At 47.1% G+C, this 21,667-nt stretch overlaps 7 protein-coding genes across 9 annotated transcripts in view; 4 read left to right on the top strand and 3 right to left on the bottom strand.

Moving 5' to 3' along the window:
- The first annotated feature begins 132 nt into the window (after nucleotides 1-132).
- On the top strand, nucleotides 133-4,340 carry LOC117137137 (centrosomal protein of 131 kDa). Its single transcript, XM_033298437.1, has 8 exons — nucleotides 133-297; nucleotides 359-580; nucleotides 634-2,029; nucleotides 2,088-2,205; nucleotides 2,268-2,405; nucleotides 2,465-2,885; nucleotides 3,105-3,760; nucleotides 3,815-4,340. Exons 1-8 carry the CDS (start codon nucleotides 271-273, stop codon nucleotides 4,239-4,241), a joined length of 3,405 nt encoding a protein of 1,134 aa, XP_033154328.1. The 5' UTR covers nucleotides 133-270; the 3' UTR covers nucleotides 4,242-4,340.
- A 100-nt stretch (nucleotides 4,341-4,440) lies between these two features.
- On the top strand, nucleotides 4,441-6,227 carry LOC117137138. Its single transcript, XM_033298438.1, has 9 exons — nucleotides 4,441-4,590; nucleotides 4,651-4,743; nucleotides 4,793-4,902; nucleotides 4,965-5,059; nucleotides 5,119-5,247; nucleotides 5,305-5,456; nucleotides 5,513-5,657; nucleotides 5,714-5,964; nucleotides 6,022-6,227. The coding sequence occupies exons 1-9, from the start codon at nucleotides 4,534-4,536 to the stop codon at nucleotides 6,139-6,141; spliced, it is 1,152 nt and encodes a 383-aa protein (XP_033154329.1). The 5' UTR covers nucleotides 4,441-4,533; the 3' UTR covers nucleotides 6,142-6,227.
- LOC117137139 lies at nucleotides 6,212-6,918 on the bottom strand. The gene is made up of 2 exons (XM_033298439.1): nucleotides 6,711-6,918; nucleotides 6,212-6,652 (listed from the first exon to the last, which is right to left on the bottom strand). Exons 1-2 carry the CDS (start codon nucleotides 6,819-6,821, stop codon nucleotides 6,257-6,259), a joined length of 507 nt encoding a protein of 168 aa, XP_033154330.1. The 5' UTR covers nucleotides 6,822-6,918; the 3' UTR covers nucleotides 6,212-6,256.
- Nucleotides 6,919-7,331: 413 nt separating this feature from the next.
- LOC117136574 (late embryogenesis abundant protein ECP63) lies at nucleotides 7,332-16,259 on the top strand. 2 transcript variants are annotated; one of them, XM_033297532.1, is made up of 3 exons: nucleotides 7,332-7,549; nucleotides 14,657-14,839; nucleotides 15,342-16,259. In XM_033297532.1, the coding sequence occupies exons 1-3, from the start codon at nucleotides 7,531-7,533 to the stop codon at nucleotides 15,830-15,832; spliced, it is 693 nt and encodes a 230-aa protein (XP_033153423.1). In that variant the 5' UTR covers nucleotides 7,332-7,530; the 3' UTR covers nucleotides 15,833-16,259. The 2 variants fall into 2 exon arrangements, with proteins under 2 accessions (XP_033153423.1, XP_033153422.1); XM_033297531.1 differs by lacking the exon at nucleotides 7,332-7,549 and adding an exon at nucleotides 14,513-14,597.
- LOC117136575 lies at nucleotides 8,865-10,089 on the bottom strand. Its single transcript, XM_033297533.1, has 2 exons — nucleotides 9,925-10,089; nucleotides 8,865-9,801 (listed from the first exon to the last, which is right to left on the bottom strand). The coding sequence occupies exons 1-2, from the start codon at nucleotides 10,075-10,077 to the stop codon at nucleotides 8,965-8,967; spliced, it is 990 nt and encodes a 329-aa protein (XP_033153424.1). The 5' UTR covers nucleotides 10,078-10,089; the 3' UTR covers nucleotides 8,865-8,964.
- LOC117136572 lies at nucleotides 10,809-13,294 on the bottom strand. 2 transcript variants are annotated; one of them, XM_033297529.1, is made up of 3 exons: nucleotides 12,665-13,294; nucleotides 11,774-12,194; nucleotides 10,809-11,712 (listed from the first exon to the last, which is right to left on the bottom strand). In XM_033297529.1, exons 2-3 carry the CDS (start codon nucleotides 12,038-12,040, stop codon nucleotides 10,882-10,884), a joined length of 1,098 nt encoding a protein of 365 aa, XP_033153420.1. In that variant the 5' UTR covers nucleotides 12,041-12,194; nucleotides 12,665-13,294; the 3' UTR covers nucleotides 10,809-10,881. The 2 variants fall into 2 exon arrangements, with proteins under 2 accessions (XP_033153420.1, XP_033153421.1); XM_033297530.1 differs by lacking the exon at nucleotides 12,665-13,294 and having other exon boundaries at nucleotides 11,774-12,261.
- A 4,365-nt stretch (nucleotides 16,260-20,624) lies between the features above and the next one.
- Nucleotides 20,625-21,667, top strand: part of LOC117137125 — a 40,310-nt gene continuing 39,267 nt past the window's right edge. Inside the window, exon 1 of the mRNA XM_033298423.1 lies at nucleotides 20,625-21,012. The gene's annotated coding sequence lies outside the window, so the exon portion shown is untranslated. The remainder of the gene's footprint in view (nucleotides 21,013-21,667) is intronic.

Genomic DNA, 21,667 nt, shown 5'->3' with positions numbered 1-21,667 from the left:
CAGGTGGTTCAGGTAGCTCAGGTGGTTCAGAACTAAGGTAACCATGTCAACTTCGACCCGCCTGTTTTTTCCGGGGGTTGCAGTGCTGACCAACATCTGGCCTGCTCCTGACCCTCGTGGCTAGCACATGCGTTTAATCGATATGAAAGTGGTGGCGGTTTTCAGCGTTGGCCAAAACAAACTGGAGTTAGTCCGGTTCGAAAACCAGTAGGCTATGGCAGGACATTCAGTTCGAAAACTATCTAAATGAGTGCTTAATTCTAAGCTATTATGGATTTATGTCTTAAGGGCTCGCAGGTAAGTTCATAACCATATGGTCTACCCTTGTGGATTAGGTACTAAGAGTGGTCAACCGCAGATAAACCTCGCCACACGACAAAAAACGAAGCCCAAGTACACCAGTCGTTCGCTGACGACGCTCCACAATCCGTGTCCCCATTTCCGGCCGCGCTCGGCCAACTTCCTGCAGCAGCGCAGTCGCTCCTCGCCTTTCCTGGGTCGACCTCAGTCGGCAGACCCCAAGTTCGGTCGTCGGTTGAGCAACTACTTTGTTGAGAAGGAGCTGCGCAACGGCGGCAAGGTGAGTGGGTTTAACACCCTGCGGTCATCAGTGTTGTAATATCCACTTTTTAGCGACAAGTCTCGTCGAACGACCTGCTGAAATCCCTGCTGGAGGAGCCCATCAAGCGCAGTTGGCTCTGCCGCAGCACCTGCAACTCCTCCGAGTCCGACTACTCGCTACACAAACGCACTCCCGACAGCAGCGAGGAGGGGGAGCAGTTCCTGGTCAACATGCCAGGTGGTGAGAAGGGAAAATCCTACTCCTCGTACTCCGGTAATCAGGGCCTCAGTAACGGGGCCCTTCTTCAGCGCACCGCCAAGCCAGATCTTCCGGGAAGGGTGTCCTTCAGCAAGCCGAATATGCACGCGGACTTGGACTCCAGTGACTGCGACAATGACAAGCAGGAAGTGCGTCCCAGCATCTCTGCTCCGGGTCCTCTAACTCTTCCCAGTTTCCTGAGTAAAGTGGAACAAGCCGATCCCGTTGGGCAGAAAAAGTCCGTGCACTTCGGATCCACTGCCGCCGAGGGAGAAGTCCTGGCGGAGACCTACGAGTATCCAAAGTGTCCTTCGGAGAACTGTACGTGCAGCACGCGATCCTCTTCCACCACAAGCACAAATGAGGCATCGGCATCGGACGTTAAGTGTGCCTGTGATGCGCCAAGCTGCCGGTTTATGGAGTCCTCCAAACTAGTGGAACCATCTAGTCCCACACCAACTCTCCCAAAGGCTCCCTCATCGGAGCTAGATGTTATAAGGGAGTATAAACAAGCTGTGGAAGGCGTTCAAGTGGTCAAGAACCACTTGGGAACTGACACCCTGAACAACATTGAGATACTACCCAACTATCTGGACAAGTACGCTTCTCCCTCTAAGGAGAAGCAGAACAATCTGTCCGAGACCAAGAACATGGCCACCAATAGTTCCGCTGTCAACAACGGTTCCCCCGTCTACAGATCCGTTGGCAACCCAAGAAACTTCGGGGCAGAGAATAACTTTTTGCCAGCGGTGCAGGATGATAGGAGATCCTTTGCAAATGGCAGCTCCGACGCCGTCATTAATAACTATCTAAAGGTGGCCTCGACACCACCGTTTGTGGGCAAGAAAAAGGAGAACGTAAAGCCCGCCAGTGCCGATCCCATTGCCAGGAGCAGCAAGTCCAAGGTGACTAAGTCCTCAACCAATCTAGCTCCTCTGGGTAAGATGAAGAAGGCCATCAGTGTGGGCAGCCTACGGGAGGAGCGGAAACTCTCAGAGTACAATCTCGACAAGGTGGACAGCTGGATGAGCATGCAGGACCAGAAGCAATACGATGGCAAGCACAAGCCGGGACTGGAGGACCTGGACGAGGCACAGGACAATGATACCGCCTCCCAGTTGTCACTAAAGTCGAATGAGGACTCCAGGGACTCGACATACGATGAAATAGTATCTGTCATCAAGGAGATCGAAGAGGACAAGAAAAGGGGCAAGTTACTGGCTTGGATCTAGAAAGGAGCGTTCTTCATATTTGATTTCATTGACAGACAACTTCTCCGAGGGAATCCCCAGCGAACTGAACCTAAACCTAGATTCCCGCTGTGAGACCGCCGAAACAGTGACTGTGAGTGAAGGAAAAGTTCCCGAAAGTGGAGATAAGTACAAGTAAGTAAATACGAATAACCACATTATAATCCATCCAGTTATACACTATGGTATCCTAACAGGGACATCCTGGCCTACCTGAACAATGTGGAGAGTAGTTGCGACAAGACGCTGATGGAAACACGTCGTTCTATACCGGATAGCAATCGATCGGAGGTGGAGTTTGTGGTGGAGCCCGATGTCACCGATGAGGTGCCCAAGTGGGTGAAGTGTCTTGGATTCCCTAGAAGCTTATAACTAACATTCCTATTTAATTCAGGCTATCTGAGTTGCTGATGCTGCCCAATCACCAGCTTGCCAGAAGGGTCGTTGCCTTGAGCTTGCGGGCCAACGAGTTGGCCAATGCCATCCATATGTCCAAGGAGCACGTCTTCCAGCTGCGTGGCGAAAAGCAGAAGAGCCTGCGGGCCGAAAAGTCCACCGCCGCGGCCAAGCTGCGTGATCAGAAGAAGCACTATGAGGAAGTGGTTACCCGCCACCAGGGATTCATCGAGCAGCTGCTCAAGGACAAGGGCTCCCTCTGCGAGAAGGTGGCGGCCCTCACACGTCGCCTGGAGAGCCAAAACCAGGCATGGGAGCACCGCTTAGAAACTGAGCTGGCAAGGACCAAGGAGACCACCATGGCGGGCGAAAAGATACGGCGAGAGCGATGGGTGCGCGAGAACACCAAGAAGATTAAGGTTCGGTATAAAAAATTTACCATAGGTTAGCTTTAAGGATCGCGATTGTTGTTATCCTTTGATATAGCACAGAGAAAGATGGCTTAGGAATAGTCCACCACTGGATCAGTAATTAGTATCCTAGCTTATTCAAAACTATTACTTATTATAGTGTCCAGAATATTAGTAGTTTTTTACATAGCATTAGATTAATAATTACCATTTTACTTTGTTTCAAAGGAACTTACGGTTAAGGGCCTGGAGGCGGAGATCAACAAGATGAACTGCGACCACCAACGCGAGGTGACCGAGCTAAAGCGCACCCACCAGATGCAGTTGCTGGACGCCTTGGAGGAGGCACGCACGAAGCACGAGCAGATCGAAACTAGCATTCGCGAGAGCTGCGCCCAAGATCGTGAGGCCATTATTGAGAAGGAGCGCACTGCCATCCGGGAGCGATTCGAGCGCCAACTGGAGGAGGAGCAGAGGGCACAGGCGGAGCAACGCCAGAAACTAACCGAGGAGTTTGCTGCGGAGCGTGATCGCCTGCAGACGGAACTACGGCAGCGGGATAATGACCACCAAGCCCGAAGGCAAGAGGCTCTGCGGGAACAGGAGCAGGAGCTGGAGCAGGCCAAGTTCGAAATGCAAGAGCGCATGGCCAAGCAGGAGGAGAAGTACCAGAACCGGGTCAACACCATCGAGCAGCAGTACCAGGCTGATTTTGAGCTGTGGAAGACGGAGCACGAAAACAAGACCAAGTTAGCCCAGGCGGAGAAGGAGAACGCCATAAGGCAACACTACCGGGCGGAGAGAGATCGTCAGCTGGACGAACTGGTGGTGCGGATGGAGGCCGACGCACTGCAGCACAGTGAGGAGCACGAGCAAAAGATGAAGTGAGTACAAGTATGCCAAATGGTATAAGCCGCCTCCTAATCCCATCTTTTCAGTCGCCTGAAGGAGAAGTACGAGAAGGATTTGGTTCTGGCCGAGAACGTAGAGAAGTCGCTGCGGGAGAAGTACGCTGAGACTCGCGGCAAGTTGGCGGAGGCAGACGCCCAGGTACGGAACAGCCAGGCGGAGGTGAAGCAGCTGCAGCTGGAGCTGAGCCACAGCAAGAAGATGTGCGGCGACATCATCATGGAGCGGGACAGACTGCGGGACAACCTCAACGCGGACATCCAGAGCGAGCTGGGAGTGCTCAACGAGCGCCACAAGCAGGAGATGGATCAGCTTCAAAAGCGCGTCCACCAGACCATCCAGCGGCAGGAGGAGACCATTGAGATCCTGAAGGGCGACAACGATGCCCTCAGGCAGCAGTGTTTGAAGCTCAACGCTGTCATACGACAGCAGCGCAAGGATTATTGCGTTAAATAGATAGTTACTCGAAATAGGTGTATGGGACCTCCAAGCTAAATATTATTAGGAAGGCTTTTTAATAAATGAGTGACAAATGGCTTAAAAATGATTTTGAAAAATATAAATGGATTTAAGAAATTGTAACGGCTGTAAAAGAAATCGATAAGCGTGCTATAAATAATCGATTTCTCTCAAAGCGGTGTGGTATTCTCAGCCACAAAAGCCGAGGTAACACTACACGCGGGTCAACAAAAACAATACTTGTACATTTTGAATGTTTTTATAATTAGAAGTTTTTACAACGGAAGATATGCGAGAAAATAGAACATTTACCAATATCGGCAATAGCTTTGGCTTCGTATGCAGGGTAAGCAACTCATCCTACACATCATCCTGAGTTCATCCTAATCGCCAGTCTTCTACGCAGATCATAGAAAAGCAATGCGGAATTCAACAATTGGGAGCTCTTGAAAAATACGAATTTGCCGAACTACTGAAGATTCTGAATGGCACGGAAAAGGTGAGTGGATCGTAGAAGAGGTATTCGTAATCACACCTATTCTGTGCAGTTTCTGGCCTCCAAGTTCTTCTGCCAACTGCCAGCGAATGTCGGCAGTTTTAGAGTTCTCCGACAGCTCCAGGAACTCCGCATCCTGACGGCCACGCAGTACATCTTTAGGTGGGTTTCATAAAGAAGCTGCTAGATGTGCGGACCCCATTTATCCGTAACTGAATTCACAGCAAGGAGGACTCCGATCAACTGCAGGTGGACTTGATTATATTCCTGGAATCCGAATACGACCTCCTCGCCAATGTTTTCTTTTCAGCGGCTTATGGTTGGTCTTGACATTGACTCTGACTGTTTTCCCTTTTCAAATGATTTATACACCCGCAGATGCCGAGTCTGCGATGAAGCTAACCTTGATACTGACAACCGCTTTGGGGAATCTCTATTCCGGCCTGGTTGGCAATCCCAAAATATGCAGCTTGGCATATGTGGAGTTCTTGTGCAAAACCCTGCCAGGTGTGTGTTTGTACTCCACAGCATGATATGCATGTAGCTAAACTATTATTTACTCAGATGAAGCGCTAAATGTTTGCATGAACATGCATTTAAGTACCCTATTGGATCTTCACCGATCGGAGAATGTAGACGAGGCATTCGCCAGCTTTAGCGCTTGGATAAATGAGGGCGTCGATGAACTAACCTTTGTTAAGCACCTTTGCGATAAGGTTATATTCTCTTAAAACGAGCTAGGCATCCTGTACTAACTAAATCTTACTTGCAGATGTTTGCTGGTCATCAGCAGGCAGCCCTTCAATATCTATTCAAACAGTCAAACACGGAAAAATTTAACCAGTGGAAGTCCTATCTGATACTAGTACAATCCATCGCCAGTGCAGCCAATCCTGAAACCACCACATACATTAAAAGTATATATAGCTTTCTGTAGTCTAATATCTAGTTAAAGTGATCCTCTCCTTTGCAGAGTATTTGAAAAACAGACTTATGCAGACTGCATCCACGGCCTCCCTGGGATCCTTGCTTCATTTGCTGCTGACTGCAAGGGCTGCTTCTGCCTCAACCATGGATGTTCGGGCTAATCTGGACAACTATGCGAAGTGGTACAAGCAGAACATTGGTGAAATGACGTACATATTGGGCACGGAAAAGTTTCAGACAATCCTAAGGCTCTTAGAGGAGTCTTTACCATACGAAAAGGAGTTGCAATACCTGGAGGTAATTAAGAATAGAAATAATTTGATTCATCTCTACTTATTGACTGCTTTCCATCAGATTCATGTGTCAATTGCCATTTCACCTGGTGGGCGTCTGGTTCAAGCCTACAAAACTAAGTGCAGAGCTCATGCAGCTCAACTTAAATCGGCAGCAAAGCAAAAGGCTTCCACAGACTAGAAGCAATGTGATGCTATTCAGTAATTTGAATACTCAGGATACTCGCACTGAACACTGAAACTCATTAAAATGTATTGTCCTAAAAACCATTTATTTGTCTCCAGTAAACTATAAGTTAGTAGGCCACAATATCTCGTTCCTCTGCGGTTATGACGCAGTTTGAATTTCCAGGTTTCGTGCTAACTCCATCGCATTCATCGGTTTTAGTACAGATGAATCTGCGGTGTTCGCGACACTTTGCTGATTCAAATTTGAAAAAGTCGTTCTGGTGCTTAACATAGACGCATCCTTCGTTGTTCACCAGCTTTGAATTGTGCGGGGAGTACTCAATGGACTTGTTGTTCGAAACGTATCTGTACGTGGGCTTATCGTGTGCATTCAATCCAAACCAGTACTCGTAGTCGTCTACGTTTATTTTGCTTTTCATCTGGATCAGGGTAACTTCGGTGTTTAGATCAGCCAAGCACATGTGGAGGGTTTTGCAGATGGACAGGGCACTGAACCAAGAAGCCTGTGGTATTGCAATTGAATAAGATCAAAGCTCAAGGACTTTAGTTAGGTCTACTCACTGTTTTCTCACTGAAATACAGGCATATGCCCTTACCGTTGGCCTCATCAGCACGCAAAAGCAGCAGCATCAAAATGGGAGGACAGTAAAGTATCCGTAGTACTTGACTCATTGCGTTCGGTTTGTTGTATTCAGTAGTACTGATGAATTTCGAAAGTGGCTTACTCGGTATGGCTCACTAATGCCATTAAACCATGACGCAATCAATTAGGGTTAGTAGTAAATTACCTTTCCTTATTATTTTATATACCTTAACCTAAGCATGTGCCACACGATAAAATTTTATGTTGGCTTAGAAATTAAATATTTATTGCCCATTTTTTTTTCAAAATTTCAAATCGAACTGATTTTTTTCTTGACAAAAGTTGGCAGCACCGAATATGTCTAACCAGTGGTTCGGTTGTAGTACCCCTACAATCGGTCTCGAAATAGAGCGCCACCTAGCCGCCAAGAGTGCAACCACTTTAGGTCCCGCAAAGGCGTTGCCAACTGGAAATTTGTAGACATTTGTGGACTCTATTTCTTACGAGTGGCGCTCTTATCTTAGTTTTTAGTTTGTACGAAACGCATACGTAATTTAGATCATTGAACGTAACGCCAACGTACTGTGACTACGACTCCACACGACCTCATACGTTTCTGTGCTCTCGACGCAGTCGGACGTTTAAAAATAAACGCGCTCCACCAAAAATACCTAGCCCGCTGGCCGCAAACGCAAATAAATCTGAACAAATTCGAATTCCATCCGGATCAAACAAACACACAAGCCCGAAAATCAGTTCTTCGACTCCAACGGCCGAGAAAAACGCAACAGTTTCAGAATGTTCAGCTCGATTTCAGGTAAAAAAGAAAAGCCCAGCCAATCGACGTTTATGTGAAAGTTTGGAAATTAGAAATCTTAGGTCTAAGCATCGTACATATGTAAATGTATATGTATATCCGATACATCCAGACAAACGGATGATATATGTGCAGTGAGTGGGTTACCGCAGTGGAGGAAGGAAGTCAATCGACTCCAACCAACTGCAACTTCACTTCCAAGTTACATCATCATCACCGGAGCAGCGAGGAGTCGGGTAGTTGGAGCAGCTGGCCACGCGGGAGTTGGATCCGCGGTCGGGTGGGGCTGGCCAACCGGGCGTGTTCGATCCGATACGGGTCGCAGTAGCAAAAACCTAATTATCCGCTACCGCGGCTCTGGTGATGGCGATGATGGTGATGACGACGATGTGGATGATACGTAAGCCAATTATGGCGCAGTTATATGTAGCTCCAAATGGACTGCGAGTTGCCGTTCTCGCTGGCACATCCCACACCCAAATGATGATACGTATATAATTATAGCTGCCCAGATACACACTACACACAACACGTATCCGAGGCATCCATATATACATTGTATCTTCGAGCGGTTACGCTGTTGCTGTTCCTTGGGGCTCTGGCACACTTATGTTCCTGATGTTAGGGGAAGTGGGTGCCAAGAGCCAGAGTTCCATCAGCCAGCTCCGCTTCCGATCTCTGAAATACTCCGGCAGTAGATGCCACTTGAGAACCGCATGGTCAAGCATTGGCACTTGAGATAGGCACTTTCGTTCTATTATACGGACTATATGTAGATTCTATTCATATTCATATTCTATTAATATTATCTGTTCCCACTCAATGCCAAGCAGATGCATCGAAATGTAAGTAACCCCAAATGGTGAACTTTCCACTGAATTACCTTGATAATGTTACTCAGTCCTAGACAGACATTCCTCACCGACTGCGTAGTTCAACTTTTAGTAGCTGCATATTTTTCCTATTCAGCACTTTGATCTTCTATGTTTAGCATGTGTTGGGTCTATCAGCTGAAAACATTCATTTGGAAATTATGCGAAACCAATGATTAAGAGCTTTTAAGTACATTAATTTTTTGTTTTCTGCTTGAACAGGTTGTTTTAAAAACAGAATTCTAGAATATGTGGTCATTCTGTGAAAGTTCCAAAAGCTTGTTTAAAATCCCAAATTTGTTATAAAGTGACTACTTAAATAGTATTCATTACAGGAATCAGCCACTATTGCTAACAAATATTATTTTATATCATTCCTTGGAATATGTGGGTCTTTGAATTATTGTTTTTAGAAACTGGAAAGGACTGAAACCCAGTTGATCTTCATGTTGTTAAAACTCAAATTTATTTGGTGAAAGCTCAAACATTCCTCGATTCCCTACATGTCTATTGGTCCGCCCGGTTGGTGGTAGGTCCGTTCGTTCAGGCCGCCGGAGCTGGTGTTGCTTCGCCCTCGGGAGCTGCCGATGCAGGAGTGGCGGCCTCTGCGGCTGGAGCTCCTTCCGCTGGTGGAGCAGCTGCCGCCGGAGTGGCTCCTTCCGCAGCCGCGGCATCCGGTGCGGGCGTGGCTGCTCCAGTGGCGTCTGCCGCCGGTGGTGGACCCGTGCCGCCTGGCGGCACCGTTTGGTCCTGCTCGGCAATGGCTTCCCCGGCGTTTTCCATGCCGTTCTCGAACACGGGCTCCGTGGTGCCACCACCATCACCTGGAGTCGACGCGCCCTCCGCTTCCTTCTCCTTCGAGTCCCCGATTTCCGTTGAATTCGAATTGTCAGCTGGCCGTGAATCGCTCTCCACACTTTGCTCTTTGATCCCCGTCTCTTGCTTATCCTTCTGGCCCGCGTCGTGGTGGAAGTGATGCAAGTGCTCGTGGCTGTGTTTCTGGCCATCCCCACTGTCCTCCGCGGGAACGGCGCACTTTACTTGGTTCTGCTCGCAGATGAAGTACTTCTTCTCCTGGCAGTTCACGTCCAGGACGACGGTGACATTGGGCCTGATCCTGATCTCCAGGCAGTCGTCCAGGTTGGAGCGTTGAGTCGGCTCCACTATATTGGAGTCGCCCAAGTAGCGCACCAGTTTCCCGCTGCTGATGTACTTGAAGCGCCCCTCCGACTGCAGATCGTTGCCGCCGAACCAGAAGTCATCGAAGCCCACCTGTGACGTCACGTAGTGGACCACCGCCTTGAAGTCCTCCACCGTGGACACGTCGGCTAGGTTGAGGCCCTTGCGCAGGCAGTTGTTCTGGGCCCCGAACCAGTTGATCTGCCAATAGATTTCAAGCGATATATCGTTATTTTAGGGCTCTATGCTATGAGGTCTTATTCGAATCTATGATAGCTCTATTGGTACTGGAATGGGTTTCCAAGTGATGGGAGGCTCTCTCACCTTTTTGATGCCCACATAGAAGCACTTTCCGTTCAGCTCCTTGAGATACGGCTTGCCACAGGGCCCCTTGTCCTTTTCCTTCTTGCTCTGCTTCTTTCCGCAGCCGGAATGGACCGCCATCAAGGTCAGAATCACAATTGGTAGGATCCTCATGGCTGCCAGCAAAACTGAGGCACCTGTCCAGCCAAACTGTAAGCATGCGTGCCGCCCCCTGTTCTATATATACCCTTTCGTGGGCGTGGCATCTGCATTATCGAGGAGTGACCAATTTCCATTAGAGCATCGTGTGTTGTTCGCACAGAATTTTTATCGACTGCTGGAGTCCATCAAATTGATTAATTCTAATTGGACATGGTGATGTCCAGGGGTTGGTGCTTCTGTCGGTGGTTCCTCAATCACCATCAGTATCGAAACTATGCTGGTACTTGTCAGACTTCCATCTCGGATGAAGAAGTTCCCTGATTCACTGACATCTTAAAAGGGTTCGATAATTGAACCACTCAATTGCTATCCGATTAAGTAGTCAATAGGTGACCCTCGACTTAAAGTTCATCTCCATAATTTTTTATTTTTTTTTACGAGTCGTAACAGTACACAGATATAAATTCAATGCTCTGTATACATGTTTAAGTTCAATACTTATTACATGTAAAATTCGAATAATTACATATTCATCAGGATAAATTGGACAAACCATATAAGAAACTTTTATGGATGTTTGCATGCCGATAATACCATCTTCAAAAACTTATTATACCATATACACTCCCCTTGATTTATCTGAAAGTTAAAACCTTGTTTTCATTGAAATTTATTTACTTGCTCGTATATTTAATTTCATTGGTGTACCAAGCCGACCTGCACTTGAATATATTTAAAAATAATTTGTAATATTATTGCTTTCATTTATTTTTAATCGATAATAGTTGTGGGATTCAGCTGGGCAAGTTGTGGAGATCAGGCTGCTGGCGGTGCCGGAGTCTCGGCTGCTGCGGCGGCGGGGGCTTCTGCTCCTGGTGCGTGTGTGGGTTCGGGCGTGGCTCCGTCGGCGGCCGGAGTGGCGGCTCCTTCGGCAGCTGGAGCTGCTCCGGCGGGTGCGGCTCCATCTGCTGCTGGAGAAACTGCTTCAGCTCCTGCGGCAGGGGCAGCAGTTGCGCCCGGCTCACCAGTTCCGTCAACGGTATTTGTTACTTCCGCTCCCGGAGTCACCGAGACGCCATTCTGATCAGGCTGATCGTCATCGGGCACGTCTAGCGCCGCGGCTGCATCCTCCGAGTCCGGCTCCGGGTGCTCCACTGAGCCACTGGCAATGGGGTCCTGGCGGTCGTGGTCGCCATCGCCTTCGCCCTCCCCCTCGCCTTCGGCACTTTCGCCAATGTCGTGGTGGAAGTGATGCAAGTGCTCGTGGCTGTGGTGCTTCGGCTTCTTGCCACTATCCGTGTCCTGGCAGTAGCGCTCCGAGCAGATGAAGTACTGTCGCTCGTGGCAGTTGTCCGCCGACACCATGTTGATCTCGGAGCGGATCCTCACCTCCAGACAGTCGTCGCACTCGGAGTGCTCCAGGGGCAGCACGTTGCTGTAGTTGCTGTAGTAGCGCACCAGCCGACCGTTGCTGATGTACTGGAAGCGCCCCTCGTGGTACAGATCGTTGCCCCCGAACCAGAAGTCCTCCGTGTTGCCCAGGCCACTCAGGAACCCAATGGCTCCATCAAAGTCCCTTTGGTTGCTCAAGTCCGCCAGGGTCAGTCCTTTGCGTAGGCAGTTGTTCAGGGCGCCAAACCAGTTCATCTCAATGGGTTAATGATAGATCGTATTATTACATAACCCCATGCGACAGATCAACCCTTACCTTTTTCACCGAAAAGTAGTAGCACTTGCCGTTGATCCTGCGCAGATAGCGACGCGGGCAGGGGGGTCCTGATCCCAGGAGCTCGCCCCGCGGCAGGATGCTCAGCAGGGCCACGAGTGCAGTCAGGAGATGCTTCATTTCGCTCGCTTCCGCCGGTGCACAGTGAGCCGGCTCAAATCGCCTCCTGTACTTATATCCTCCGCTGGCCAGCAGTGCACCCAATCGATTTGGAGCCCGCTGGAGCTGGAGCGGCATCTTCGGCAGCATGGCCAATTCAATTACAAGTCCATGCCTCCGGAATGCCTAGGCCAATGTCGTGGGCTAATTTGCTCACCCGCCAGTGGGTCAGGTTTAGGGTCATTCAGTTTAATTGGCTATTAGATACACTCGAAGAAAACGAGCCGGAAAGGTGGATGGGGTGCTGTAATTGCCAGTAATGTTAACCCTCTAAATTCCGTGATTGCTATTCATCCGCGTAATAATGGGCATATTGCGAGTAAATATTATATCATAATAAAAGTAATACAATTATTATATAACTGTAATGCAAATAAATACAAAGATTAGATATATGGTTTTGAGATAAGAAATAACTCTTGGAAGTATTCGAAAGTACGATATAGAGCTATCTTCTTCAGAAGTATGATGATGATAGATGGACTTAAAATGCTTGAATTCCTTTGACCCTGATTTGTCCTCCCTTTTAATTTGTGTCTGCCAAAGTGAGCTAATTGCTGGCTATGAACTCGCTGGTAATCTTCGCCAGCTCAAAATCGCTTGGAGTCAAGTTCTGTGATTCGAGCGCCTGGAGTGACTTCATAGTCATTAGCATAACCCGCCCGAAGGGCTAGATGTCTGACCCGGCCTTGTTCTTTCCGATTATTGATTTACCTGGCAGGGTCGTGACATCAGCCATTGGATTGTCCGTGGCCAGGACACGAATCGCCCGCCTTTCCTTCTGTTGCCAGCTGACTCAGACGACCTTCGGTCGGATGACGATTGCGCCGGGGGCCACAACAATTCGTGGGGCGTGTGAGTTCCACGCCACCCCTTTCTGCCACGCGCGGCTCTCACATATATAATTCTTTCGTATATTGTATCTCGATTGTGCAGTTGTATCTCACATGACATCATCAGCAACGGCAACAACAACGGCGGCCACAGCGGCCCCAGTAGCTCCATCGATTCATTACGGATTGTAGCTCTTTTTAAGGCATCCAAAACTGGTGTGGAACGTGAGTCGGCAGACCTCAAATCGCAGTAACTCATAGATATTCGTTCCGTGCCCGTGTGTGTGTCCGTTCCGAGCTGGGTTCCCATGTAGCCCAAGCTACAGCTACAGCTACAGCTACAGGTTTTCCTCTATTCCGAGGCTTCTGCGCATTATCTCAGCTGGGAGTGCGACATCGACGAAAACAAAATCAGAGAGCAGAATCCAAAACCAAACCAAAACAAAAACGACGCCAGAGGCTGTGAGAGTCTGGGCTTATTGTGTTACCTTCTGGCCATGCTTCTAGCCGGTTTTCAGTGTTGACCACAAGCTGCCACAGTTTTGAATAAAGACTGAAGAACAAAATGCGTCGTATTACGCAAATGCCTTAAATAGGGCCGCTGGCCTTAGGAATTCAGCGTGTGTAAGCCATTAAGATACATATGTATATCCAAAGGATTTGGCGGGGAATACTAAACACTACAGTTGCCTTATACGTAAGGCCACCTTTTTAGTAACTTATCATTCTACGAATATGTTTTAAGTATCTTTTAATACGATTTTAATTTGGAAAACAGCACAGAGCAAATATACTTAGCATGCATGATTCCTCTCTATACGTATATTTAGTATTGTACAGTGTAGATTGCACGATTCCTTCCACTTAAATTGCTATTATAGATTCTAGATTGTTAAGTCCAATGCCACATACATACATTCCGAGCAGTAAAAGTACTTTTCAACACCTCGGCCGAGCCCACACATTCCATAATCTCGATACCCAGCAGTAGTAGAATAGAAACTATTATTTTCGCACAATTTTCGGCTCCTGCGGAGGCGATTGGCTCATTAAATGCGAAATTGGCCGAAACTAAATTATTTGGAAATGGGCCGAGTGGAGGGGCCATTAAAGTATCTCTGCGCAGAGAACCGAATCAGAATAAACACATTCCCGATCACAATCAGAAAGCGTGAATAGACCGCACTAGAAACTTGGCGATTTCATTCGCCGGCTGCCCATTATGACATCACATACGCCGAATAATTTGAATACTCGAGCTTTGTTTGCCTCATTCGCATACAAGCAGCATATGTATATTACAAAGAAATTCCTCGGCTATTTCCGCCCGTTTCCGTTTCGCCCAACCGATTCGCACCCGGTTCCGAGTTCAGCGGCACAATGTTTCTATTTGAGTGGACGCACACGTCACTCCAAGTGAATGCAGATTCGAGGGGACAGCAAAAGCTGGCGCTCGTTAATTTCTATTAAATTGCGAATATAAGTCTCAAGTCTCGAATTTTAAGGCTGACGCCATGGGGCTGGCGATCACGATTCCAACAGCCCCTAGTTGCGCAGTTTCTATTAATAGGAAAGTGTCCCAGGCTAATCGATCCGATTTAGTCATGTAAATAGTTCATGCTCCAGCTGCTTTGTTTATGTTTCGGCAATTACCTGTCTGGAATTTGGAATTTCAAATCTGAAATCTCAAATCTCGCATCTCCGATCTGATCCCGCTGATTGCAATTAGGCTATAAATTATAATTAGCGCCAGGCCAGAGCTTAGTTAGCATTCAGAGGGCCAGTCAGCATGTTTCCCAGTCGCCAAAACCAAAGTAATCCCACCCAGCCAGCCCAGTCAGGATCTAAAATGCTCTCCTCCTTCAATCCCCAGCTTCCTTGAAGAACTTCGGCGACAAGACCGCCAACCTCTTCAGCAAGAAGAAGGATGAGGCCGAGAAGCTGGCCAACGAGAAGGCCGCCGAGGCACAGAAGCTAGCCGAGGAGCAGGCCAAGAAGGTGGGCCAGTCCGTCCAGCAGACCAAGGGCGAGGCCGAGCAGTTGGCCGCCAGCACGGGTGAGTAACCGAATCCGAAAGAGTGGATAGAACACATAAATGATGTCTTCGAAAATTCGGGGTTGTATTTCAAAGTCTTCCAAAGAGTCTTGCAACGAAAAATTCAATGAGTCCCGTTTGAGATAACTTTCAAAATCAGCTTTCAGTTCTCGCTGAAAATGTTTTCTCATTAGCATTCCATTTTCAATTTATCTAAAACGCAAAACTTTTAAGCATATAAAACACAAGAGAACATAATAAATGGAATTCTTTAGTGACGCGTTGACGTAAAACATGTTTCCAAGAAAAAGATTCGAATCTTTGAAAACATTTCTTCATAAATATTGAAATATTTCTATAATTGTGAAAAGCAATTTTATGTGCTAGAGATTTATAACTAAGCAGAACATCTATCCTATGTTTTATGCTGGAATACAACCCTGCAATTCTATAGATATCTTTAGGAGCACTTTTAAAGATATCTTGAAGAATTTTCCCACTAATATCACTCTTTATGATGCAGCCAAGGAAGCCGCTGCTCTGGCCACCGCGGAGGCTCAGAAGGCTGGACAGGCAATCGACCAGGGTGTGAACCGTGCCGCTGGAGCCGTCAACCAGGGCAAGCAGGCGGTGGACAACACGGTGGCCCAGGCGGCGGCCGTGGCCCAGAACTCCAAGCAGGTGGCGGCCAATGTGGCGGAGGCCTCCCAGCGAGCGGCCGCCAATGCGGTGGACCAGACCAAGAAGGCGGCCAACGACGCCATCAACAAGAGCGTGAAGGCCGCCGAGAACGTGGCGGACCAGAAGCTGAAGCAGGCGGAGGGCGCCATCGATGGGGCTCTGAAGCAGACCAGCCAGACGGTGGACCAGAAGCTGCAGGAGGCCAACCAGTACGTCGACCAGAAGCGCCAGTCCGTCGAGAAGACCGTCCAGGATGCGGCCGGACAGGCCCAGGAGTCCGCCGGACAGCAGGCCAACGCCCTGCTGGGCAAGCTGCATCTGGGCCAGAAGTAGAGGCGTCACCCTTCGCGGGGCCACCTAAAATATCTTGATGTGAAAATGCTTTAGATACAAAAACAAAAACAAACAGAAGGGAATTTGCTTCAATGTAACGAGTGCCAGTAATGTGATTGCTAAATCCTCAATTGAATATACATATATATATATATACACATATTTTTGGAATATCGCGCGGAAGGATTATTTTGCAGCCGTTGCTTTCGATGTGAGCATTTCAGCACATCTCTGTCTGTATCCGTACAAAGTGTAATTAACCCCTTCGTTCTTCTTCGGCCGACTTTTGTTACTCTGAGGCATTTGATATTTTATATACAGCTGCGCTGAGTATGCTTTTAATATACGTATATTCTGTTTATGTAGAGATGTATGATTAAGTACCTTTAACTCTTGCACAATACATTGCAAATGTGTTTTTAATATATTGGACTCGAATGAGATTTGTGGTTTTTGTATTGGGAGGGGGTGCCACTATAGCAAAGCGCTGCTTATGATTATGTTTGGATATGCTGATGTTATTGCTATTTTATTATTACTGAAACTTTCATTAACTCATTTTAAATTTAGCGCCAAAAGTAATGAATGGTAATACTGTAATCTGGCCACACTGCATTTAATTCGGCTACAAGTGGAAATAGCGCCATCTACATGTGGGATAGCACGTTAAATGGTTTGAAAATAGGATATCCATGTATTTTCTCTCTTTTACCGTTTCATTTAGAAAATATTGAATTCCTCGAAGTTTTTAATGAAGGTTTCAAACCATAAGGTTACTTAATGTATTTATTTGGGCTTACTATTTAATTACTGACTTATCTTGGCATTGGTTGTTTAGAAAATAATATTATTTCTGTACATATTATGAGCAAATGATTATGAATAGCAATATACAATTTCTTTAATTAAACCAATAATTCGGTTATAAATTCTATACATCCCACTGCTCACCCAAAAGTGGTAACATTTAATTTTGCTTCTAAGACAAAAGAAGGTTGTCCGGCTTACACTTCCCCCTTCCTCCAGAGCTCACTCACTTTGTCTCATTACAGAACCTTTTCACAGATCCAAGGTGAGCAGGGGAAACTTTCGCAGAAATGCGGACCATGGAGGTGAACGGATCTATACAAATAGACCGAAACATGCAGAAATCTGCTAATAGAAGAGGTCATATTGTGTACTCCGATATGTCGGGCAACTTTTCGTCGAACAGAAGCCGAAAGTTGTGTTAGCTTTTAATTATGGGAAAAGTTTGTTGTGGCTAACAAGTGACCCCGGTGCATTGCAACGTCAATTGGACGCACAGCTTCAAAGGACCAAAGGACGACAGGACCAAAGGACGAAAGGAATGTGTGCAAAGTATTGGCAGCAAAGTGCTGACATAAATTCAGGTGAAAGCGATTTTTAATTTCAGATAAGTGCGCCTGCTGACTGGAAAGGCGAATGATAAATGCATTCCATTTGCGATTCAAGTGCGAGTGGGTGCGAGGCGCCAAATTCAAATTTATGCCGGCCACGCAAAAGTCGCGCCAATTAGGTTAGCCCAAGCGAGTTGATTTAAAGTTAAGCGATAGGAGCGGCGCGATTAATTACAATAACTGTTTATCAACACGTATTAATCATGGTTTAACATGCTCCCAGCTCGTGTTGACCCAAGCAAAATGGCGTGCAGCGGAGTTCCGGTCATGTTGGCTGGCCAACACGGGGAAGTCTCCATACCCTCAATGGGCTTCCTTTAATTTTCAAAGTTTAGAGGGCGGCATAAACTGAAGATATTTTGTGAGCGTAATATCGTTTTTAATATATTTTGACCTTATTTGTTGGTACGCTACGCGTTGTTGAAACACTCACGTCTCTCCCAGCAGCTTGATGCCCTTTTGATTGACCCTTTGGTTATTCATGAGTGCTCGAACAGATGCTTATCCGCTTTTTAAGCCGTGGCCAATTCCACTTATGAGCATATTTTACACGCAGCCAGCGGCGTTAATTTTATCTGAAAAGTTAAATGTGCGCGTGTGTGGGCAATTAGGCAAGGAGTATTATCGGCCGTGCAACTAAAACTGCGCGAGAGGAGAAGTCCCAGCGACAGCCACTGATTGTTGCTGCCGGGGAAGTCCCTTTTCCTTCCACTCGCGCACTTACACTTACATATACATGTGTATGTATGTACACACGCACCCACACTCGCACTCACACTGAGACAGACTGCGCACACCAACACTGTCGCATTTATCGCCGTGGAGCCATTAGATCCACGGGGAACTCAATGGACGTTGACGGCCGTCTTGCCAGCTGCATGCTAAATAAACCCCCTCGAACAACAACTAAACCAGCTCAAGAGCCTTGTTCAGGGGATTCGACTGGAGGACACTCAGTATTTTTCTGTTCTTATCAAGAATATTCCTAAGAAAATTCATAGCTAATTACTACCCTTACAATATCCTCACTATTAGAGTCCAAATTAACAGACTTCTTCATTTTCTCAGTAAGAAATTAACTTAATTTCATTTTCTTATTTATTCAGCGATTATTAACAATGATCAATCAGGCATATCCAAATGATATCCCATCTCTACTTAAACCAAATACTAGATCTTATATTATTATATTTAAATTGATTTATGGAGTCTTGACTCTGTTGTCTTGGCTTTTTTTTAGCAGCTGTAAAGGCTTGCGAACTTTTATAAAAACATCTAAAAATCACAACTAAAGCCCCCTAATGCACTTTCCTCGTACTTCCCCAGAGTGCAGAGCATACCCAAATGACGGGTTAAAAAAGCGCAGCAACGGCGAGCGACAGTTACAGCCCGAATGCGTTGTAATTGTCAGCTGAAAGGACATGCGAGGAGGAGGAGGGCCGATGGGGGGTTGGGTGGAGCTATCCTGGCCGGAACAATTGCCCCGATGCGGTGCTCAATTTGAGCCAGTGGCGCGTGTCGCAGAAGACGCCAATAAAGTCGTACGTCAGTCCGAAGGAGAGTGTCCGGAAAAAAGGAAAATGCTGCAAGTTGCAGCAGACGTGCCATGAAATCCAAGGTGCAACGTCAAGGGGAATGGGAGTCGAACTCAGTGGAATAATTGGCCTGTGGAATCGGAAGGCATTCGAAGGGCTGAGCAAATTTGGGCATTTGATTTGTTTGAGAGGATTATTAATTACAGACCAGGAAGATGGCCACAAATCTGTTCGATTGCAAGGATGAGGCCCTGCTGCTGCATGAGGTGATACACTCCTGCCAAATGCCTGATGTATGGCCATTGGGACAACTTTGATTGGCCTGCCGGTGATTTATGCCGGAGCTCATTAATTATGCTTGTTAGCCCGATGTTGATTTAGTCACCTAGTCATGGGCCTGCCAACGGCTTTCGGGCCAAAAAATCAAAGAGATACCAGCAGGGTCACCTGTCCGCCTAACGAGGTTCATAATTAGCAGCCCTTGAAATGCGATCTGTCCATCGGTGGCCAGTTAGCTACCTTACCTTCGGAGCATGACACTCCACCAAGCAGGGATTGGATTTATGGTGGGAACTAATGGCCAAGGAGTCCCCACAGCCATGTAAATCCTCCATCAGGTGGGCGAATTCACAATGTTACAAGCTAAATCGAGCGTTGCAATTGCTGGCAATCGCCTCTTAACTCGTCCCAGCCAAATTCAATTATTTCCGTCGCCCACTTCCACCGGCACCAGTAATGATATACATATAAACTGCTCCTGCGAGGGATCGAATCAAGGGACCGACTTGAAATTGCATTTAGGCAACCTGTGCCGCCAACTGTGCACGCATTTTATGCATTTTATTGGACCAAAGGGAAACACGAAGAGAAGGTAGAGGTGAAGCCTTGCAGCTCAGACATCCAAGGTGCTCAGTGCTTTGCATCTGCAAATATAGGTATTAGATTAATGTTAGAGCTGCGCCACAGATTTCTAGCGAAATGAAATGGAATAATTGAGAGGTTGGATTGCGGTTCGCAGCGCTATCGGCATTTTCAAGCGTTTTTCTATTGCAAATAATTGGAAAACCAAACTCGCTGATAGAGATGAAAATTTCCATCACTGGCAATTTTAGTCTATAGTTTTGAATGGTGCGAAAATTCTAAGATCTTCTAATGCTTTCGAACGCTAGAGTTTGTTTACAGAAATCGGTTTATATAACCATTATTAGGTTTGCTAACCAATCGATTTAGACAAGTACTATAAGTTTACAGACCAATGCCAATGTGTTTCATCTTTTGTGCATATGGAGTCCGGTGAACCCTATGTTCTAAGTACACTTTTAAAATAAAAACATCATGAATTGAAAGTCTGCGCTTTTGGGGCTTTTGAAGTTTATAAGCACACGTGCTGAAGGACAATTCCACTCCGTACTTCTGCTATCTTTTCTTTGTCAACGACGTGTTTGGTTTTTTGTCCCCGGTTGCCATGATTGCCGTGGACACCTTTGGCTGGACGAGAACGCTCGGCGTGCAGCGGCTTAAGACGCCGGCGATTTGCTGGAATAACAGACCAGACGCAAGGACTCGACACGACCTCCCACCTGGATCACTTGAAAGGGACGTAATGCATAATTGAAATCTCCGATTGCAACGACAGTTCCACGCAAAGCTGCCTGCTTTTCCTGCTTTTCGGGGCCATTGAAAAACGGCTACAATGTTTTCCAAACGACATCCACTGAAGGGCAGGCCGCATGCGCCGATTCGAGTGGAACCCATTGGAGGAACCCACGGCGTTCCTTCAAAAGCGAGGTGCTGGCCCAAGTGAAGCCTCAGTGCGACGTCGGCTGGCTAACCAGACGCTTGGCTCCAAAATTTGGAAGGGCGGCAGAGGTGAATGGCGATATATTTCGATTCGAATTCTGGACTGGCGTAACGGTCTTTTGAATAATTGAAGCAGTGCGTGCCGAACTCGATACAAATTGATTGCTCATACGCTGCGTGGCCCGGCCCGGCACAAAGGAAAGGAAAATAGAAATTGTTGCATGCTCCCGGGCGCAATTGTTGATTGATATTTGTTGGTGCAGTGAGTGTGTGTGAGTGCGATTTGTGTGCGATTCAAATTCAAATGCTTTTTGATTAAAGCTCGCGCGTGAATAGTTTCCCATGCAATCGGAAAAATCTCTTGTGCCGCCCAAGTTCGCTAATTGCTCAATGGCGTTAGCATTGTTCTGGCTCTTCAATTTGTGGGGTAAGTTGGTGGTGGGCTGTACTGCTATACAGATTCTCCATGTTTGTGGTGTTAACAAATAGACGTTGATCCCCAAATGGCAACAAAAATAACAGAGAGTCAAGGACGATTTCGAACCGTTCTCACACGGTTTAATGCTCCTGCCTGCTGACTTTTTAGGGGCCATCTTCATTGCCAGGCAACTGGCAGGCTGCTATTTCTCATCGCTGCCTTTCTGCGAAATCACTTAGCAATTTGTGGCCCCATTCGAGAATCCTTTTCAGCGGCGCTTTCCTTTCTGCGGCTGTCATTGTGCAGTCTGTTTAATTTCACAATTCATTTCATGTCAATCGAATTGTCTAAGGATGTCGGCCAGATTCTCCTCCTTCTCCTGCTGCGAAGAGGAGTCCTGCGACAAGTGTCGCTATCTCGGAACCGCAAAAAGGAGATAAGAAGGCGGCAAGTTGGCTGTCACGATGCTTGAGTTTGATGTATTAACGGATCCGGACTTCAGGCTTGGCTTGCAGCTGGAAATGGACCATAAAATGCGAACGGCTCGCATTAAATTCGCCCATTCTGCGTCTGGTTTAGCTGGCGATAAACCTAATAGTAAACATTCCCCTTTGTTGACTCTATCTATTGGATTATGTCGTCTCCGACACAAAGCTTAAGAGCC

The sequence above is a fragment of the Drosophila mauritiana genome, chromosome 2R (assembly GCF_004382145.1).
Source record: "Drosophila mauritiana strain mau12 chromosome 2R, ASM438214v1, whole genome shotgun sequence".
Lineage (NCBI taxonomy): Eukaryota > Metazoa > Arthropoda > Insecta > Diptera > Drosophilidae > Drosophila > Drosophila mauritiana.
Note: the sequence above shows the minus strand (reverse complement) of the source record. Positions and strands in the feature narration are given on the sequence as shown.

Bases quoted from the DNA above. Each gene is read 5' to 3' on its own strand.
- LOC117137139 (XM_033298439.1), bottom strand. From the start codon at position 6,821: ATGAGTCAAGTACTACGGATACTTTACTGTCCTCCCATTTTGATGCTG. The intron at 6,653-6,710 runs GTGAGTAGACCT...GCAATACCACAG, and splicing joins TGTATTTCAGTGAGAAAACA to GCTTCTTGGTTCAGTGCCCT.
- LOC117137137 (XM_033298437.1), top strand. From the start codon at position 271: ATGGATTTATGTCTTAAGGGCTCGCAG. The intron at 298-358 runs GTAAGTTCATAA...GGTCAACCGCAG, and splicing joins TATGTCTTAAGGGCTCGCAG to ATAAACCTCGCCACACGACA. The intron at 3,761-3,814 runs GTGAGTACAAGT...CCATCTTTTCAG, and splicing joins GAGCACGAGCAAAAGATGAA to TCGCCTGAAGGAGAAGTACG.
- LOC117136574 (XM_033297531.1), top strand. From the start codon at position 14,573: ATGTTTCCCAGTCGCCAAAACCAAA. The intron at 14,598-14,656 runs GTAATCCCACCC...TTCAATCCCCAG, and splicing joins TCCCAGTCGCCAAAACCAAA to CTTCCTTGAAGAACTTCGGC. The intron at 14,840-15,341 runs GTGAGTAACCGA...TTTATGATGCAG, and splicing joins GCAGTTGGCCGCCAGCACGG to CCAAGGAAGCCGCTGCTCTG.
- LOC117137138 (XM_033298438.1), top strand. From the start codon at position 4,534: ATGCGAGAAAATAGAACATTTACCAATATCGGCAATAGCTTTGGCTTC. The intron at 4,744-4,792 runs GTGAGTGGATCG...TATTCTGTGCAG, and splicing joins TTCTGAATGGCACGGAAAAG to TTTCTGGCCTCCAAGTTCTT. The intron at 5,965-6,021 runs GTAATTAAGAAT...GCTTTCCATCAG, and splicing joins AGGAGTTGCAATACCTGGAG to ATTCATGTGTCAATTGCCAT.
- LOC117136572 (XM_033297529.1), bottom strand. From the start codon at position 12,040: ATGCTGCCGAAGATGCCGCTCCAGCTCCAGCGGGCTCCAAATCGATTG. The intron at 11,713-11,773 runs GTAAGGGTTGAT...TAACCCATTGAG, and splicing joins ACTACTTTTCGGTGAAAAAG to ATGAACTGGTTTGGCGCCCT.
- LOC117136575 (XM_033297533.1), bottom strand. From the start codon at position 10,077: ATGAGGATCCTACCAATTGTGATTCTGACCTTGATGGCGGTCCATTCC. The intron at 9,802-9,924 runs GTGAGAGAGCCT...ATCTATTGGCAG, and splicing joins TCTATGTGGGCATCAAAAAG to ATCAACTGGTTCGGGGCCCA.